This window comes from Rhinolophus sinicus, linkage group LG03 (assembly GCF_036562045.2).
Source record: "Rhinolophus sinicus isolate RSC01 linkage group LG03, ASM3656204v1, whole genome shotgun sequence".
Classification (NCBI taxonomy): domain Eukaryota; kingdom Metazoa; phylum Chordata; class Mammalia; order Chiroptera; family Rhinolophidae; genus Rhinolophus; species Rhinolophus sinicus.
This window is the reverse complement of record NC_133753.1, coordinates 147628875-147645556: the sequence shown is the minus strand read 5'-3', so window position 1 is coordinate 147645556 and position 16682 is coordinate 147628875. Positions and strand designations below refer to the sequence as shown.

At 39.4% G+C, this 16682-nt stretch overlaps 1 protein-coding gene across 8 annotated transcripts in view; it reads left to right on the top strand.

The window, feature by feature from the left end:
- Positions 1 to 16682, top strand: part of RASGRF2 (Ras protein specific guanine nucleotide releasing factor 2) — a 228828-nt gene that overhangs the window by 70989 nt on the left and 141157 nt on the right. For all 8 annotated transcript variants that reach the window (XM_074328781.1, XM_074328780.1, XM_074328779.1 and 5 more), the window contains exon 2: positions 1509 to 1615. In XM_074328781.1, the coding sequence (XP_074184882.1) occupies positions 1509 to 1615 (107 nt within the window). The remainder of the gene's footprint in view (positions 1 to 1508; positions 1616 to 16682) is intronic.

The following is a 16682-nucleotide window of genomic DNA, read 5'->3' as shown; positions in this document are numbered from 1 at the left end:
CACGGATTTGTTATTTTATGAAGTTTCGACTTTTTGCCTCTCAAATTTAAATGGACCTTTATTGAATACAGTGCTAAACTCAATTCTTCCACTTCTCATGGCCTTTTCATTAGGTTATATCCCCCTAGTTCAGAGCATTTAGACCTCTGGCTGGACAAGAGGTTGAAGACTAAAGACCCAGGGTTCTGGGACTGCCTGTGGGGAAATGTAGTGGATTATTACAGGCGTGACTGAGGATTGAAGGCTCTTAACCATCACCCCCCTTTTTTGGTAAATTTGCTGAAAATTCTTATCTCCAGGGTTATGTCCTGAAGGTTGTTAATTTATTTGAGTATGTAAGTATCACACTGAATACACAGACGTTTGGGGGTGGGCTGGGAAGGTGGGACAATAGACTGAATCCTGTGTTTTTGCCTTTGGTTCTCCATCTCAGAGCAGTTCTGTGGGGTTGGTTCTTTCTGTTCCCAGGATGAAGTCCTGCGCAGGCCCAGTGAATTTTCTGATCATTGTCATAATAAAAAATTCAGTCCCATTTCTTCCCAGACAGTCTCAGTTTGGTCGTGAAGATGTCCAGTCTCAAGTAGACTGGTTTAAAGGGCAACTTCTCCTGCCCCTGACTCACGTATTTGATTCAGTTGGTCAAATTACACACACACACACACACACACACACACACACACACACACACACAAAACCTTTTCCACAAAAACAGTAATAGCAACAACAAAACGATTTATTGAAATACATAAAAATTATAGATTAATTTATTTTTTAGAGGTGATAAACATTTTCTTAGATTTATTAAGTTTTTTATATTTCTTTGTTATCACCAATGCTGTTCTCAAGATTAAATTTCCTCTCTGTTGATACTATAACAACAGGCAATACATTTTTTTATATTGGTTTTATACCCCACCGTTTTGCTCAATGTTCTTATCCTAGTAGTTTTTAAATGAAGTTTCATACAGACAATTATATCATGTGAGAAAAATGATTTTTTCCTTGCTCTCTATTTCTATGCTTTTTTTCCCCCTTTATTTTTCAACGTTGCCCTCCAGATAGAATTGGTAAATAGAAGTGGTGATAATGGCTATCTTTTTCTTACTTTTGATTTTAGAGGGGTTGCTTGTAACAAATAGTTCACCATTAGGTAAAATGTTTGTAGTATGTTTTTGACAGATATACTTTATCAGGTTCAGCAATTTCACTTTGTAGGTTGCAAGGAATTCTAATCATGTGTTTGTGCAGAATTTCATCAAATACCTTTTCTACATCTAATGAGATGCTGCAGGTTGATGCTTACTGAGGAGTGTTAAAATGTAACCTATGGTATCTTTCAAATGCAGTCATTACCAACTAGACTGGAAGTGATATTACATTTTGAAATATGACTTACATAAGGATAATGCATTTTGTAAACATATACCCTTTGTAGGGAAATACCGTCTTATTATGATGTCATGCTTGAAAAATAAAACTAAACTTTATTTGTTTGTTTTTCTCTCCAGTATTACTTTACCGTTCTTTTTGGCCACGAAGGTCAGAAACCACTGGAGCTGCGCTGTGAGGAGGAGCAGGATGGTAAAGAGTGGATGGAAGCTATTCACCAAGCCAGGTATGGGCTCAAATCCTCCGTGTGACACTGGCTTGTCTGGGGCTTGCATTGGGGCTGTCACTATTGGTGGTAGTTTTAGAAGAACTTGCAATTCCAAGATGAGTTTCTCCTTGATACCTCCTCATTAGTCATGTGTGAGATGATTCTTTGAACTTTCTGTGGCTATTTTCCAGCTAAAGATGAAAGGTAATAGATAAAACAATAAATATGATATTAGGTCACTTTTGTGGATTTGTTCCTGTGTGCCAGGCACTGTCTATGTGCTTCTCAGTTAAGGAATTTGTTAAATATATTGATTCACTTATCCTTTCAACAATCTCCGAGAGGGGTATCATAATTACCCCTTCTTTTACAGAGGAAACTGAGTCCTGGTAGTGTAGTTTGCTTACCTCAGGTCACACAGCTAGAAAGTGGGAAAGCTGGGATATGGACTCAGCAGAGCCCACATCTGTAAACCCTAACCTGTGCAGCATGGTTATAAGGAAGGTGATGTTGGCTTCTATGTAGGGAAATAGAAGACTGTGATTTTGCTTCCTCCTAAGAAATACCAGGAAGGTGGAAAGGAACATACTCGGCCTCGAAAGTGAATGAGAAATCCAAAAGAGATGCAGGCAGAACTCTCCTCTTTATTTTTCATATTTGATTCCAAAGTCCTGTCCATGTTTGCTTCAAATGGCTCCCATGCTCACTGCTTTTTACCTGTCCCCTCCCTAATCCAGGTTCTTGTCACTTCACAGCTCCCCACTCATATGCCTAGTGTTTTAGTGGCAAGACTCAATCTGGGACACATTTTCTTTTTCTACACCTGACACGCCTTCCTTTCTAAATATCCATTCATGTTTCTACCACCCCTTTCTGGAATTTTCCCCAAGTCAGCCCTCACTGGCCCTCCTTTCCAAAGTGCTGTAGCACATGCATCACTATATGTGGAATATTTAGCAATGTAGTACCAATTAGGCCATTTTTTACATATTTCACGTGTGTGATTTCTGCTTCCTGAGCTGCGCCTTGAGAATGAGGACGAAGGTGATCAGGAAATATTTTCAGATGGATTATAAAGAGAAGGAGAGTGTTCTGAGTGAGTTTAGACTGTTCCTTTGAACCCCTGAGACTTTTTCTCTGAAGGCCTCCTTCCCTCCCCTCCTCAGCCCTCCCCTCTTCTTTCTTCAACTACTTTTTATTGACTGCCTCCTCTGTGGCAGGCAGCACACTGACTGCTTCACATACTTGTCGTTTTTCATCCCTCACAAGTACCCAGGAAGGTATTATTAACCCCATTTTACAGGTGAGAAAACAAAGGTTCACGACAATTAAGCAGACTGGCCAAAATCTAACACAGATTTGTTTAGCTGCAGAGCTGGGATTCAAACCAGCGTCAGTCTGACTCTAGAGCCTTTAACCAGTGTTCTGTATTGCACCTCTCTTTGTTGTTGTCTCTTTTTCTCTTCAGTTCCTCCCTCTTCATTTCTTTTTCTCTTCTTCCATTCAAAGATGAAAATGGATTGATGTGAGGTCAGGGTGAGAGTAGAAGATGTTCTTTTCAACATATCTCAGTTCCTTTACTTTCCTACCCTCCAAAATATTTCTCAGGGATGCACGGGGTTGGTGAGCAAATGCTGCTCTCCAAGCAGGCCCTGGGGGCAGCCTGCTGACTTCATGACCCAGGCACAGTGTTCAGCCGCCTTTGTTCTCAGGGGATCTGTCTGAGGCTTTTGCTCCAGATTAGGACTAATGTGGAATGACTTGCTATAGAAAGAAGGTCATGTCTTCAAAGGTGAATAAAGTATCAGGTTGACAAGAGAAGAGCCCTTGGGTCATTTCCAGACATGATCTTTGTCACCACTTCTATTCCTTTCTACCTGGGAGTTAAAGTAAATGATTTAAAGCGTGTATTTGCCCATCTTTTTCATTTCACAAAAGGCAGGTACCGTTAGTAGCCTAAATGCCTTTATAGTTGCCAAATATCATGGTGAACCAAATACAGAGTATGAATGACTTTAAAAATGGTTAGATTTCAAGTAACAGATGTTTTTCTATAGCCTGAAAACTTTGTTATGTATATGGAAGTGAGTCAGTAACTATGGTATTGATTGACATATGATCAAAACCAGGGCATGTGTGATCTTGTCAGGAAACAGACTTTAGAAATCACTTGAGTGGCTTAGGTGATGGAGTGGTAAAAATTCTCTTTTGGATTTGAAGATTTGGTTAATAATTGATCTTTTTTCCTGATGTCCTTGACTTTTGGGTCCATTAGGTTTGTTTTTCCTTTGACTGGAAGCCCAGGACTGGTTTCTTTGATGATTTCCTTTTAATCTCTCTGCTTTATACCTGAATTTTTATATTTGACTTTTTTTGCATTGAGATGCTTCTTAAATTTTTGTTTTTTTAAATCAGGGCAGATAATTACTTTTTCATTTAAGTTTCATTAAGTTGAGTTTTTTGTGTAAACTTGGATCTTTGAAATTCATCCTGACTTTGTTCAGACATGAGCAGAGCCAGAAAGTTAATGAAGCTGATTCAGAGAAAGAATTTGTCAGGCAGTTTTGCTTGGCATTATGCTAATTAAAACAGCTGGTTGGTTGACTAAACATTTCACCTTTAGAGGACAGTCTGATGGCATTAATTTGGTATTGCTGTCTTTCTAATAGAAAATGCTCAATAATTATGGTTTTATTGATCCCTCTTTATAAAACTCTGAGCTTTTGATTAACTAATGATTATTTTAGCCTGAGACGGGTTCTTTTCTGAGCTACAAACCTCCTGCAGATACTACATAGAAAAAAGCCTGCTCAGAATCCGTCTCTGTCACTGCTGTTTTCCTGGGCTGGCTTCTCAGTCCCAGCCTGGATGTGCTGTCTTTCTGTGTCATGAAAATCACATTCTTGCTGCTGAAAAGACAGTATCTACAGCGCTTTGTCTCCCGTGTTTCATCTACTGGAACACTGACCAAGTGAAGGCTTGGCAGTTAGAAGGCAGTCATGGCCTGAAATCGGATCCAGGCGTACCTCTTCCAAGGCCCTTCCCATCTGGCCTAAGCATAAGGCCCGAAGGACCTGGTCTGTGACAGTTGGGGAGAGAGGATGGGAAGAGAGGTGGAAGGTATCCCAGAGATGTAGCGGGTAGACTTTAAAGGACTTTGTCATCACCTGGATGTAGGCAATATTAGACCAGGGGCGCATCTAACACACCTCTCAGGTCCCTTGCTTGAATGTTGCACTCACTGGGAGGCGTGGAGGAGAAATGATGAATGAGAGCAGGGCTGTGGGGCAAAGGTGATGAGTGCTGGCCAGGAAGGGCTTCTGCAGGCAGTTGGAGGGTATGATCACCTGGAAGGGGCAGTGAGAGCCATGGAGCACTGATGGACCCCCCTGCTATGGAAGGTCTGAGAGAATGAGTGTTGGGGCCGCTAGAGGACTAAGGTGTGTCCTGAGGGCACAGCTGCTTTGGGTTCAGGTCGGGGGAGGGCTGTGAAAAGTTGCAGACATAGAAGATATTGCGCCTTGTACAGCATAGCATGGAAATGTGCATAGCTTTCCCCCCTGCAAAGGTATTGGTTGTGCTTCCAGTGTTTAAGACACTCCCACTATCTTTTTCCTGCTTTCCAATTTCTCCAGTTGACACTCTGCTCAAACCCCCACCTCGATTCTCTTTCCTCCCTGCAATGTGTGCCTGTGGCAGGTGGATGTTGGCCGTGCCTCCATGGGGAGAGCGTTCACAAGGGAACAAGGAATTGGGCGTGCACTTCCATTCCATAATGCTCATGTCAGATTGGTGTGGCAAGGGCTTGACGTAGCCCTTTCCTGCACCCTGTCAGTCTAGGACGTGGTGAGCAGGGACTTAATCCTCCAGTTAAGTCTTTCAATTAAGCCTTGTCCACTAAAGAAAGCTTCTCTTGTTCTCTTGTCCCCTAAAGAAAGCTCTAATCCAGCCTCTTGGATTTGTTTTTATCTGTAGACCTTGTGATTGCATGTGCCAGAGGCAGCTGTTGTTCATCTCTCTCTCTTTCTCTCTGTCTCTGTCTCTGTCTCTGTCTCTATCTCTATCTATCTCTGTCTCTTCCTGCATGCGTGCACACACTGTAATTGTACCCACAGTAATTGTACCAAACACCTAACGCTTGCAATCTTGTTGCTTTTACTTGGATAGAGACTAAACTTAGAGCAAAGTGTATAGTATAAAATCTGCCCACCACTAAAAGCCGCTGTGTGTGTCATATCATCCCCATAAAATCAACACTTCATGGAATGTGCATGGAGGAATTCCTCACAATCAGAAAAGAGTGATTACATAGAAAGGCTGAAAATGCTTTGTATCTCACAGCTAAACCACAGGCCTAGAAAATCAGAAACAGGCAGTGAGACAGCCTAAAGCAACCCTGAAGCTACATTTTGTATTCTTCTTGTAACAGTAAGACTGTCACTACTATAAAGCTGAAAGGGTGGATTTTGTTGAGATATTATTTTACTAAGAACTTCTGCTAGGACTTTGCCTTCAGATTTACCACAATGAAAGAGAATTCTTGCCTTAGAGCCTGCACAGTACAACATGAAAGAAAAGGGTACTGTTTGTGTGAACTATGAAATATTTCACTTGGTTGGATGCTAAAACTTGTTTTCTGTAGGGAAACGTTGGGCTTGAATTTTCTTATTTCCAGCCTTTTGTTTACTTTTACCTGTTAGTTACCTTCCCTGTTCCTCAGTGTTTCCACTTCAAATGTTCCTCCTCCTCCTGACGCATCCAGCTTACACTGCAGTACAACCTCGTATCCACATTCACAGAGCAGGTACTCTGTCCTCCCCTGCACACTGGCTCACCTGCAGGGGCGGGGGGCATCCTCATGGGCTGTTTGCCACCCCCAGGAGGACCATCTCTGGTTCACAATGAATCTCTACCCTGAGTCTCTTCGCATCGATTTTCTTGCTCCATTAGTTGTTTCATTTTTCTCTTATAGCTCCAGTCTGCTTGCTCTCCTCCCCCAACCTTGGCTTTTCCCCTGCAATCTTAGGTTCTCCTTAAGTCTCTCCCACCTTAAAAACAAAACAATTGAAAATTCTCCTTTCGCCCTGATCCTTCCTCTCGGTGCTGTTCTCTCTTGGAGAAATGGTTTGGTTGTTCTCCCTCTGTTCACAGCCCCTGCTGTCTTTTCAGCCCTTTGTGGTGGGTTTCAGTCCCTACCCCACTGAGACTGTTATCACCTGGGTCAGCAATGACTTCCAAAGCTTCTTCATATATCACTTCACCTTTCCATTTATATTTAATACTTCCTTATTTTTGAATTGCAAGTAATTCATAAACACAAGCTCTCTAAAAAAGAAAAGTCCAACAATATTTTATAGGGTAAAAAGTTATGGTCTCCATTCATATCCACCCCATCTTCCCCCCCATTCCCCAAGCCCCCCTGTTTCCTCAAAGGTATTTATAGGTAATAATCTGGTATTTAGTTTTTCTATACATTTGAATATGGATGGATAAATAGATAATATAATTACATACTCTTTATTTACTATTCACCTTATTCTCAACTTTTCTTTTTACATTAATTTTGAAGTCTGTTTCTTAAATAGGCGTATCAGTGTATAGAGACCTACATCTTTCCTTTCCTTTTCCTTTTGCTTCTATGATGTCACTCACTCCTGATTCTCCTACTACTTTGATAATTTTTTTTCATCCTCTTTCACAGCTCCTCTGTTCTGTCCCTTTCTTTAATGTTGCTGCTCAGCAGAGCTCCGCTGTGGGGTCTCTTCTCTTCTCACTGCCACCGAGTCCCAAGGCTTCCACCACGTGGAAAGTCACCCTTTCTCCACGCTTTTGCGCTGCTGGGTACGGTGCTCCATGCACCATGTGCGCTTCGTTTAATGGTCACAACAGCTCGTGAAGTAGGTGGTACTATTCCTATTGAGTGTGAGGTTTTAGGTAAAATAACCCCTGAAGGCCACCAATCTAGTAAGTGGCAGAGCTAGAATTCAAATCCAGGTCAGGCCTCTGCACTTAACCACCAAGATATAGTGCCTTCCGTACAGGAGAAGCTGACAAATATGCAAATATGCATTTTTCTCTATTGAACTACCCATTTTTCATGTCCCCCTGGGTGCTCAGAGTTACATGATACTAAGAAAATCCAAAACCAAACTCATGCTTTTCTCCAAGTGGCTTCTTGTCCCCTTCTTCCTGCCTAGGGAATAGTCTCCCATACACTCAGTCATGCAGGCCAGCAGATGTCATCCTGTACCCTCCGTCCTCACTGCTCACATCCAGTCAGCCGCCACTGGTGGATTCATCCCCTGGACTAGCAGTTAGTCGCCGTTCCTCTCTGTGTCGACCGGGTGGGCTATTGCTCAGCCCCCACACCTGTTTCTCTTCCAAGTTTGCCTACTCCTTCCTTCCTGGGATGCAATGTTAAGAACAGGGAGTTTTAGTCTTTATATTCGATTCCTCTTTTTAATCTCTCCTAACAGAGATGCTTACATTTTCATTCGTTGTAAAGGGGGCAGCTTAGGAGAGGAGAGCCTGGCCATAGAGAGAGAGGAGATTAGCGGGGGTGAGACAGTGTTAGAACCTCACGTGAATGTGATGCCTAAAAAGCACTGATCATCGTCATACCCCTGTGCTGTGAGCGGGACGGAGCTCTGAGAGTAGCAGTCTCACACATTTGTGTCGTTCCACAGTGCCAGATTTTATTAGACTGCATTCTACTGACTCGGTTTACCACAGGCATTAACCAAGGCTTCAGCCAGAGGATAGTCTTCAATAGTTGAGATAGAGTGGTTTCGCACAAGAGGGTCACATAGGTTTGCAAGCAGTAGGGTTAGGCAAGGTAAACAGAGTCTTACGAAGGAAAGATGCGTGAGTCCGATGTGCAGTGAGCGTCCCTTTGGCGCTGGGGTGCGAAGTGTCAGGCATCAGGCTGGGCAGGTGAGACGGTCAGGAGGTGAGGCGTCAAGGGCTCTGCCTGGGATGAGTGCAGCTGCGGCTCACAGCTCGGCAGTGGAGCCCTGAGCGAGGAGCCATCAGAGAGCTCTGATTTTATGCTCAAGACTGGGTGTGGTGCCCCCATCTGCAGTCCGATGAGGTCGTCATATGGTCACACTCCCCGTGCGTCTGGAGCTATCTGGTTAGGGCATTCACTGGGTGCCCCATTCAGGGGATGCTCTGGCATGACTGCCATAGCTCTCGGAATCATTAGAGTCCACTATGTGTTCATAATTAATGCTGTAGACACCCTGATATGAGGAATGATGATTTTTAAGAGTTTTCTCCGTAAAATGGAGCATAATCCTGGAGCTAGTAGCAGTTTTTCTTTAGTTACCTGTTATATGACTTTTCAGTTTGGGTTTTTCTATTATATATATAGATATATATATATATAGATCTATATATTCTATATATCTATATCTATGTCTGTCTCTCTCTCTCTCTCTCTCTCTCTCGATATATATATGGTCTTTAGTAAGCATGTCTTCAATCAAAGCAACTAGGATGAGTTTCTAGCCTGTACAATAATTCTTTGCTCAACTCATAATTTTTACCCTTCTTTCAAAATAATTAAGGCATATGTTTTTATACAGTGCCTTTTCTCTGGACTCTTTAGGACTTTATTTGAATGTTTCCATTTCTCCTGTATGGAATAGTGGTGATTTGGTTTTGATTATAAACATTACACACATACACACACACACACACACACACACACACACACGAGTAGATACCTCAAACTTGCCATCTGTTGGTGCTCAACAGATGTGTTGGCTTTCATCATGTTGATTTATATGGCTTAATTTTATTATTTCCCTTGGCAGTGAGAAACCATTTTTCCCTCCTGGTGAACATTAAACTGAAAAACAAACAGAACAGAAATAATGAACAGATTAGGCAAAACTTAAAAATCTTAAACTTGAGTATTATCTAGCAACTGGAAAATTTAACCAGATAAAACATATATTGAAAATATAGAATAGAAATACCAATGCTCTGAAAATTCTTACATTAAAGGGAAGCCATACTTGCATGTTCAGTTGATTTGACACAGTCCTAGAGAAGACATTTATTTACTAATGGGATACATAAAGAAAGCTTTGTGATATAAAGGTGAGAGAATATTCAGTAAGAGTAGTAATCTAAGAAGACCCAAGGAAATAAATTGAATAACTTCAAAATTATGAGAAATGAAAATTACTATGTGAAGAAAAATAAACCATGCAAAATAAATCATATTAGATGACTTTTCTTTTTTTCTTTTTTTTTCATTTGATACGACTTTTCATTGGAATGACTATATTGTGCCGGGCCCCATGTCAGGTGCTGGACCAATCTTTAACATTTTGCCTGGATTATTCTGGAGTCTCCGATGGTTTCTCTTACTTGAACCCCCATTTTTATCTATTTTTATCTTTTCTCATCACAGCAGTTAGTGTGCTCCTATTAAAAAGTCAGAACTTGCTAGCCTCTCAGATCAAAGCTCGACATCTTATGCAGGGTGAAAACCTGAGACTTTATACTGATCTTACAGAGCCCTTCATGTTTTGGACTCCTGTTCCCTTTTCTACTATTATCATTATTTATTCCCTATTCATAAACTTCTAAACATTTACCTTCTTTGCTCTAAATTAAACTTCTGTTGATTCTGAAAACTAAAAAACAACAAGAGGCATGTACATCATAGTTATACAAATACTATGTACCAAAGTATCAAGATTGGTGTTTAGTTCTATGAAGAATGAAGGGTGTTCATATGCAGTTGAATATTTGCTCCTTCAAAGAGAATCTCAGATGTGTTAACTTCTAAGTCCTTTTAGCTTCCTTGGCTTCATCTGGCTTGTAGTCTTGTATTCCATGTCATGCTATGTCTGTGTTTTCTGTTTTGTTTGGTTGGAAAACCTCCTCATAATTTTTCTCCTGTAGTATGTGTGGAGGTTAGTAAACTGTTTTTGTTTGGAACTGGCCCTTGATCAGTTGATTGGTTGCCTGGGGTAGAAATTGAAGTTAAAAATATTTTTCCTTCACTTCTCTGTTGTCATCTAGCATCCCAGGTTACTGATTGAGAAGTATGTCAGCTTGATTCTCACTTTCTTTTGGTAATCGGTGGTTGTTCTTTGGAAGCTTTTATGGTTTTGCTCATCTTTAGAGCTCTGATATTTTTACCAGGATCTGTCAGGGTATAAAATGTTTTCATTTATCCTATATGGCATGTAGATTATCTTTTCTATTTGAATTGTGCCATGATCAGTTCAGGAAAAGTTTCTTTCATTTCTTGATTATTTCTTCCTCATCATAGCCTATGGTTTTTGTTGTTGTTCTTTTTTCCCCTTCTGAAAAAAGATAGATATTAGACCTCTTGGATCTATACTCCATGTTGCTCAATTTTTCTTTCATGTTTCCAATCTCTTTGCATTTTTGTTCACTGTTCTGTTTCTCTCCAATCACATAGGTTAGTTTTTCAGTCATGTCTGGTTTATTGATTAGCACAGTCATTGACCTGTAAAATTTTAATAATCATGTTTTTCGTTGTTGTTGCCAAGAACTCTTCTTTTTATCTGATGACTTCTTTTCTGTCGATGTCCCTTTTTGCCTTATGTCTCTGATGTCCTCCTATATCTCTGAAGACAGTTAGGCTCTGTTGCCTGAATTAGCCTTGTATCCTCTAGTGTCTTTCTGTTTGTGCATTTGGGGCTGTATGTAGTATCTATTTCTGGTTAGCAATTTAATCCACAGTGCTTAAAACAATAAACAATTTATTGTCTCCCCACAGTTTCTATGAATCAGGAATCAAGGGCTAGTTGAGCTGGGTGCCTCTGTGGGAAGATCTCTCCCAAGGCAACAATCAAAGAGTTAGCCAGGTCTGCAGTCTTATCTGAAGGCTTAACTGGGGGAGGATCCACTTCCAAGTTCGCTTATGCGGTTGTTGGCTAGATTCACTTCCTTATCAGCTGTTGGACTGAGACCTCTGTCAGTTTCTGACTACGCGAACCTCTTCACAGAGCTGCTTACAACATAGCACTGGCTTTGCTCAGAGCAAACCAGCGAGACAGTAGCAAAAGAAGGCAAGCAAGAGGGAAGCTAGAATCTGGGATGAAAGTACCATCCCATCACTTTTGCTATAACTTTTGCCATATTCGATTCTTTAGAAGTGAGTTACATAGGTCCAGCTCACACTCAAGAGGAAGGGATGACATAAGGACAAGAATACTAACAGAAGGCAGGGGTCACTACAGGCTGTCGTAGGAGCTGCCTACTAAAAAGGGCTTTCTTATGGGGGGTTGCTTTTTTCAAGTGTCTAGTGGTCTTTGTTATAAATGAAGCACCTTGTGGGTTATTACAGGTAGCTGGCTTGGGTTGACTCTGTGACTGTGAATGTAAAGTCTGTGTCACATACGTAGGTTTCCTTTTCAGAGATGTGGGCAGATAGCAGGAAGGCAGGCTGGGACACCCCCTTGTATAATTCCAAACCCTTTAGTATGCAGGGGTGGAGCCTGTGATTTGCTACCAGCCACAAGTATATGGCAAACACGATGGGATAGTCCCTCCCTTGATTCAGTTATGTTATATGACAACAGAAAAGAGATTTTGCAGATGTAATTATGGTTCTAAGCCAGTTGATTCTGAATTAATTAAAAGGGAGATTTTTCTAGATGGGTCTGACTTAATCAAATGAAAGCCCTTAAAGAAGGACTGGGGCCTCCCCTGAAAAAGAAGCAAACTGCGTGAGTTCTATAGCTGTGAGGAAATGAAATTTTCCAACAGTCTGAATAAACTTGGAAGTGGGTTCTTCCCCACTCAAGCCTCCAGATGAGAATGCACCTTGGCTGACACCTTGATTGCAGCCTTGAGAGACCCTGAGCTGAGGATCCAGCTAAACTGAGCCTAGACTCCTGACTCATGGAAACTATGAGATAATATGTGTTTTAAACTGCTAAGTTGGTGGTCATTTGTTACACAATAGAAAATTAATGCAGTGTATTTCCCTCCTAATCGTTCTCAGTACCTTTCACATTTTGGTTCTCCCTTGTGTCTACAGTGAATGCTTGGAGTAAAAAAGCTCTGTTCTCTGAATCCAGCTTCTTTGTTGGGAGCCTTCCTTGGAAAGGAGGCCCCTTTCTGCGCAGAACAGAGCTCAGGCTGCGATTTGAGGGCATATCACTGTTGCCAGTTGTGCCTTTTCTTTCTTTATTTTGTGTATTGGGAAGAGGAAGAGCGTAACTTCCAGATGTTCTGAAAGCACTTTAATGAAATGCCTAACGATCATCCCCTTGCCTATTCCTGTTCTTTATAGTTGTAGATTCTGAGCTTGAAGCTTCTCTGGCCACTCTTGGTGGGAACCATGCTTATATGCAGTGTCTGCATATGTGTAGTTTCCTCTCATCTTCCCACCACTCTGATTCTACTTGATTTTTCTCTTCATGGAATTTCATAAAACCTATGGTCTGTTGATACCGTATTTTCCTGTTTTATAATGCTGGTACGGTTTCATTCTTCACACAGAAAACAATTTTTATAGCATTTCAATGGTACCTGGGAATTGAAGGGAGCCTGATGTCGGCGATGAGTCTGTATGAACTCAGCCATACATCCTGAACCAGACTTTTTCTTTTCATAAGAGAAAATAAAACACTGTTTTGCTACCTAATGCTGATCTAATATATTTATATTAAATTTGGCATATTTATTTTTTATTTTAATTAAAGTTTATTGGTGTGACAATTGTTAGTAAAGTTACATAGATTTTAGGTGTACAAGTCTGTAATACATCATCTATATATCACATTGTGTGTTCATCACCCAGAGTCAGTTCTCTTTCCATCACCATATATTTGATCCCCTTTACCCTCTTCTACCACCCCACTTCCCCCTTATCCTCTGGTAACCACTAAACTATTGTCTGTGTCTGAGTTTTCGTTTCTTCATTTGTTTGTCTTGTTCTTTTGTTGTTTTCAGTTTTATATCCCACATATCAGTGAAATCATATGGCTCTTGACTTTTTCTGTCTGACTTATTTAGCTTAGTATAATACTCTCAAGATCCATCCATGCTGTCACAAATGGTCCTATTTCATCTTTTCATATGGCAGAGTAGTATCCCATTGTGTATATATACCACAACTTCTTTATCCATTCATCCATCGAAGGACACTGGTTGTTTCCATGTCTTGGCCACCATAAATAAAACTGCAGTGAACATTGGCACACATATATCTTTACAGATAAATGTTTTCAGATTTTTTGGGTAGATATCCATTTTTAAATTGGATTGTCTTTGTATTGTTGTTGAGTTGAATGAGTTCCTTATAAATTTTGGATACTAGCCCTTTATCGGAGGTGTTGTTTGCAAAAATCTTCTTCCATTCGGTTGGTTGCCTCTTTATTTTGTCAATGGTTTCTTTTGCTATGTAGAAGCTTTTTAGTTTGATATAGTCCCATTCATTTATTTCAGCTTTGACTTACCTTGCCTTTGGGGTTAAATTCATAAAATGCTCTTTGAACCCAAGGTCCATAAGTTTAGTACCTATGTTTTCTTCTATGCATTTAATTGACTCAGATCTCATGTTTAGGTCTTTGATCCATTTTGAGTTAATTTTGGTACACGGTGACAGATAGCAATCTAATTTCATTTTTTTTTGCACATGGCTTTCCAATTCTCCCAGCACCATTTATTGAAGAGGCTGTCTTTTCTCCATTGTATGTTTTTGGCTTCTTTTTCAAAAAATATCTGTCCATGTTTATATAGGTTTATTTCTGGTTTTGCAGTTCTATCCCATTGGTCTGTGTGTCTGTTTTTCTGCCAATACCATACTGTTTTGATTATTGTTGCCCTGTAGCACAAGCTGAAATTAGGGAATGAAATACCTCCAACATTGTTCTTTTTCTTAGGATTGCTTTGGCTGCTCTGGGTCTTTTGTGGTTCCATACAAATCTGATGATTTTTTGTTCAATTTCTTTAAAAAATGTCTTACAGTTTTCAGTGTATAAGTCTTTCAAATCCTTGCTTAAGTTTATTCCTAGGTATTTTATTCTTTTTGTTGTAATTGCAAAGGGAATTGTTGGGTTTTTTTATTTCTTTTTCTGAGATTTCATTATTAGTATATAGAAATGCAATGGACTTTTATACATTGATTTTGTAACAGCAACTTTATTCATTTATTGTTTCTAATAACTTTTTGGTGGAGTCTTTAGGGTTTTCTCTATATAGCATCATATCATCTACAAAAAGTGACAATTTAACTTCTTCATTCCCAATTCAGATCCTTTTTATTTCTTTCTCTTGCCTGATTGCTCTGGCTAGAACTTCCAATACTATGTGGAAAAGCATAGGTGATAGGTGACAGCCCTGTCGTGTTTTTGAACATGATTTTTCACTGTTATTTATGATATTAGCTGAGGGTTTGTCATATATGGTCTCTATTATGTTGAGTTATTTCTTCTATACCCATTTTATTAAGTGTTTTAATCATAAAATGGATGTTGCATCTTGTCAAACACTTTTTCTGCATCTATTGATGTACATATGTACATGTAATATGATTTTATAATCATATGATTATATAATCATATAAAATCATAATCATGTGATTTTTAAATAATCATATGATGTACATATGTACATATAATCATATGATGTACAATAATCATATGATTTTTGTCCTTTATTTTATGTGGTATATTACATTGATGGATTTGCGTATGTCGAACAATCCTTGTGCCCCTGGGATGAACCCCATTTGGTCGTGGTGTATAATCTTTGTAAAGCATTGTTGCATTAAATTTGCTAGAATTTTGTTTAAGATTTTTGCTCTGTATTTGATTTGTATTCATCAGAGATATTGGTATGTAATTTTCTTTTTTTGTGTGTAATCCTTACCAGGTTTTGGTATCAGGATGATGTTGGCCTCATAAAATAAATTAGGGAGTATTGTCTCTTCTTCAATTTTTTGGAAGAGTTTGAGTAGGACAGGTATTAGATCCTCTTTGAAGGTTTGGTAGAATTCACTAGAGAAGCCATCTGGTCCTGGACTTTTGCTTTTGGGAAGATTTTGGATGACTGATGCAATTTCCTTACTGGTGATCGGTCTATTTAGATTTTCCAATTCTTCGTGATTCAGCCTAGGAAGGCTATATGTTTCTAAGAACATGTCCATTCCTTCTAGGTTATTGAATTTGGTGACATATAATCCTTTATAGTATTCTTGGATGATCCTTTATATTTCTGTGGCATTGCCCTCTTTCATTTCCGATTATGTTTATTTGTGTCTTTTCTCCTTTTATCTTAGTGAGTCTAGCTAAGGGTGTATCAGTTTTATTAACCTTTACAAAGCACCAGCTCTTTGTTGCATTAATTTTTTCTGTTGTCTTTTTGTTCTCTATTTCATTTAGTTCTGCTGTGATTTTTATTATTTCCTTCCTTCTGCTATCTTTGGGTTTCATTTGTTCTCCTTTTTCTAGTACTTTAAGGTGTAATGTGATTCTATTTATCTGGGATCAGTAATTATATAAATTTCCCTCTTAAAATTGCTTTCAGTGCATCCCAAAAATTTTGGTAGGATGTATTTTCATTCTCAATTGTTTCTATATATTCTTTGATTTCTCCTCTTATTTCTTCTTTGACCCAGTCATTCTTTAGAAGTATGTTGTTTAATCTCCACATATTTGTGGTTTTTCCTGCTTTCTTTTTGCAGTTGATATCAATTTCAAAGCCTTGTGATCAGAGACTATGCTTGGAATGATTCCAATCTTCTTAAATTTGCTGAGGCTAGTTTTATGTCCCAACATATGGTCTATCCTTGAGAATGTTCCATGTACACTAGAAAAGAATATATAGTCTGATGTTCTAGGATGAAATGCTCTATAAAGGTCAATTATGTCCATTTCATCTAATGTGTCATTTAGGGCTGCTATTTCATTATTTATTTTCTGTTTGGATGATCTATCCATAGTTGTCAATGATTTAGGTCCCCTACTATAATTTAGGTCCCCTACTATAATTGTGTTTTGGTCAATTTCTCCCTTTAGTTCTGTTAGTAGTTGCTTAGTATATTTCAATGCTCACTGATTGGGGACATAAATATTGATGATTATTA